We start from the raw sequence: 3,322 nt of genomic DNA on the forward strand, positions 1-3,322 counted from the left end.
TTTACCACGTGACCGCAGCGAGCAGGCTCCTGATTGGTTAACGCAGCGCGAATTGACGGCAAAGTTCAAATTTTTCAACTCGGGAGTCAGACACGAATTCGCTTCAAACGCGTGAATGCACAAAAGCATCACTCTCGTGTAACGCGTGTATCGCGCAAGACGCTCAATTTGCGTCCAACTCGTGTCATTCGCGCGAACTGGACGCGCGAATGAGACGGATTCGCGTCCTTTGCGTCGCGCGAAACGTGCTTTCCGCGCCACGGGACCTCCAGACGCGCGTCAACGCGCCTTTCCATTGACTTAACATTGAAATCACTCGCGCCAGACGCTCTATTCGCGTTTGGTGTGAACGCAGCATTACATTCATCATCTTTATTCTTAATATTTATTTATTAGTTATTTAAATTTTGATGTATAATGTAATTAAATGTTTTTTATATATATTTTTTTAAATTTCAATGTTTAACTAAATATCTACAAATCAAATGAAGCTGAATTAGTCCTGTATCATATTTCATATTGAAAGTCCAACGTTTGTCACTGTCTGTCAAACGCTGACGTCTCCACGTGTGTGTGTGTGTGTGTGTGTCTCCTCAGGTGCACGGCTTGGAGAAACAGGTGGGCAAATCTCTGGATTACCTGGAGCAGGGACCGTCCAGCACAGTCTTCAAGAGCCTCCCGCACGGAGTCAAACCTCCGTACCAGACCTCCAGGATATTCTCCACAATGGACCACGCGCCAGTGAAGCCCAAGCCGCCCACCTTCAGCTTCCAGAACCCGTACGACTGGAGCCGCAACCAATCGCAGCTGCTGGAGCAAACCGGCTACCGACCCAAACGCAAACCCTCCCTCAAAACCTCCATGAAGACTAAAAAGATCTTCGGCTGGGGCGACTTCTACTTCAACGTCAAGACGCTGAAGTTCAGCCTCCTGGTGACCGGAAAGATCGTGGATCACGTTAACGGGACGTTCACCGTCTACTTCCGCCACAACTCCTCCAGCCTCGGGAACGTGTCGGTCAGCATCGTTCCGCCCACCAAGGTGGTGGAGTTCGAGGTTCTCCAGAACCCGCTCCACCCGGAGATCCAGTTCCACCCGCCGCAACAGTCCACCATCGACCCCAAAGACATCAAAACCTTCAACTGTCGCGTGGAGTACGAGAAGACGGACCGCTCCAAGAAGCCCAAACCCTGCCTCTACGACCCGTCCCAGACCTGCTTCACCGAAAACACCCAGTCCCACTCATCCTGGCTCTGCGCAAAACCCTTCAAGGTCATCTGCATCTTCATCTCCTTCTTCAGCTTCGATTACAAGCTGGTGCAGAAGGTCTGTCCGGACTACAACTTTCAGAGCGAACATCCGTACCTCGGATGAAGCCGATCCGATCGGATCTCCGTCAACGGGACTCGATGTTGATTTCGTTTGATCTAAGTTTTCTTTGTACATAGAAAGAACAACCCTAATGCGTTCAGCTCTTGATATTGATTTATTGCTTTCGTCCGTTTTCGTCTGTCGACTGTTAGACCAACAGGGAACGTGTTGTTTTTCTGCCGACCCTGCTTATGTATTTCAGAAGGAGATTATGGGGAAAAATGGGTCGATTCCTCAGTACTTGTGTCTTGTTTTCCAGCACAAATAACACTGGAGAAGCGAAATGACTGAAGATATTAAGGAACCAAAGGCTCCCATTGTATCCATTGGCGTTCCTCTTCTTCAAAAATCACAAAACGACTGAAAATGACTGAAAATATTAAGTCTTGTTTACTGAAAAATGAGTTTGTGGGGTCAGAAAAATCATCTTGTTTTCCCTTTGAATTAAGTTGATTTTTCTCCATTGACTGATTTTTGGATATTTAAGGCCCCGAACCGAAGGCTCCTATTGTATACATTGGCGTTCCTCTTCTTCTTCCGCTCATCTATTCTATTGGAAGCCCATAGAAACACTTGTGGGAAAGTTATGAAATTTGGCACACAGATAGAGGACAGTCTGATCATGAACCACAGTGATTTTGGAGTCTCTAACTCAATCGCTCTAGCGCCACCTACTGTCCAAAGTTTCACTTACGTTTATAAAGAGAACGCCAAAATGAACGTGAGGCTGTATCTCCGCAACGCTTTAGCGTATTCTGACCAAACTTGGTGTGTGTTATGACCACCATGACCTGAGGCGACCTGCACAGTTTAGGCACAGCGCCACCTAGTGGTCAGAAGATATGAAAAATGCTTCTTTTGTTCATAACTTCTGAACAATTTGGGCAAAAATCACAAAACTGGAGAAGCAAAATGACTGAAGATATTAAGTCTTGTTTACTGAAAAATTAGTTTGTGGGGTCAGAAAAATCATCTTGTTTTCCCTTTGAATTAAGTTGATTTTTGTCCATTGGCTGATTTTTGGATAATTAGGGGCCCAGAACCGAAGGCTCCCATTGTATCCATTGGCATTCCTATTCTTCCTCTTCTTCTTCCACTCTTGAGTCTATGGCCGCCCATATAATACTTGTGGGAAAGTTATGAAATTTGGCACACAGATAGAAGAGAGTCTAAACCACAGCGATTTTGGATTTTCTAACTCAGTCCCTCTAGCGCCACCTACTGTTTATACTAATAACGTTTGAACTGTAAGGTTAAAATTCTGTTTTTCTCTGATTCCTTGGCTCAAGACGATTTGATTGACACCCATTGCTTCGATTTTCCCCAAAATTGGCCCAGGTCATCTTCAGACCATGGCGACAAAAACTGATGGAATTCAAGTTGATTAGTCAAACCGTTCTTGAATAATGCGCTAACAAATTTGATGACCAGCACGCCAAAATAGACGTGAGGCTATATCTCTACAACGCTTTAGCATATTCTGGCCTGGACTTGGTGTGTGTTATGACCACCATGACCTGAGGCGACCTGCACAGTTTCGGCACAGCGCCACCTAGTGGTCAGGAGATATGAAAAATGGCTCGTGTCCATAACTTCTTAACGGTTTGGCCAAAAATCAAAACTGGTCTCTTTAGATTCAGAGTCAAGCGATTTTCTCATATCAGCGTTTTGTTGTAAAATGCCATATTTTACCGAAGCATTGGTATATCGTAATGGAAATAGGTATGTGTCTTCGGCACTGTGCACTAGTTCTGAAGCAGCGCCACCTCCTGGTCAAAGGTTTCCAAAATGCGAATAACTTTTGATTAAATTAGCATATTGTAATGAAACTTGAGTCATGCCGACAACATACAGACCAATTTTGCCGTAGTCAGCCAAACTTCAAAATTTTCTTTAAAAACCTACTTTTTCGAACTGACCATTGGTCCGATTTCCACCAAAATCAAATTTT

The 3,322-nt window shown here is 44.8% G+C and overlaps 1 protein-coding gene across 1 annotated transcript in view; it reads left to right on the forward strand.

Moving 5' to 3' along the window:
• Window positions 1-1,374, forward strand: part of nxph4 (neurexophilin 4) — a gene marked incomplete at both ends in the record, with an annotated part of 98,239 nt that extends 96,865 nt beyond the window's left edge. The window contains one exon of the mRNA XM_079841662.1: window positions 598-1,374. Coding sequence (XP_079697788.1) covers window positions 598-1,374 — 777 coding nt within the window. The remainder of the gene's footprint in view (window positions 1-597) is intronic.
• Between the last annotated feature and the right edge of the window lie 1,948 nt (window positions 1,375-3,322).

Source organism: Gobio gobio (assembly GCF_949357685.1).
Source record: "Gobio gobio genome assembly, chromosome: 17".
Classification (NCBI taxonomy): domain Eukaryota; kingdom Metazoa; phylum Chordata; class Actinopteri; order Cypriniformes; family Gobionidae; genus Gobio; species Gobio gobio.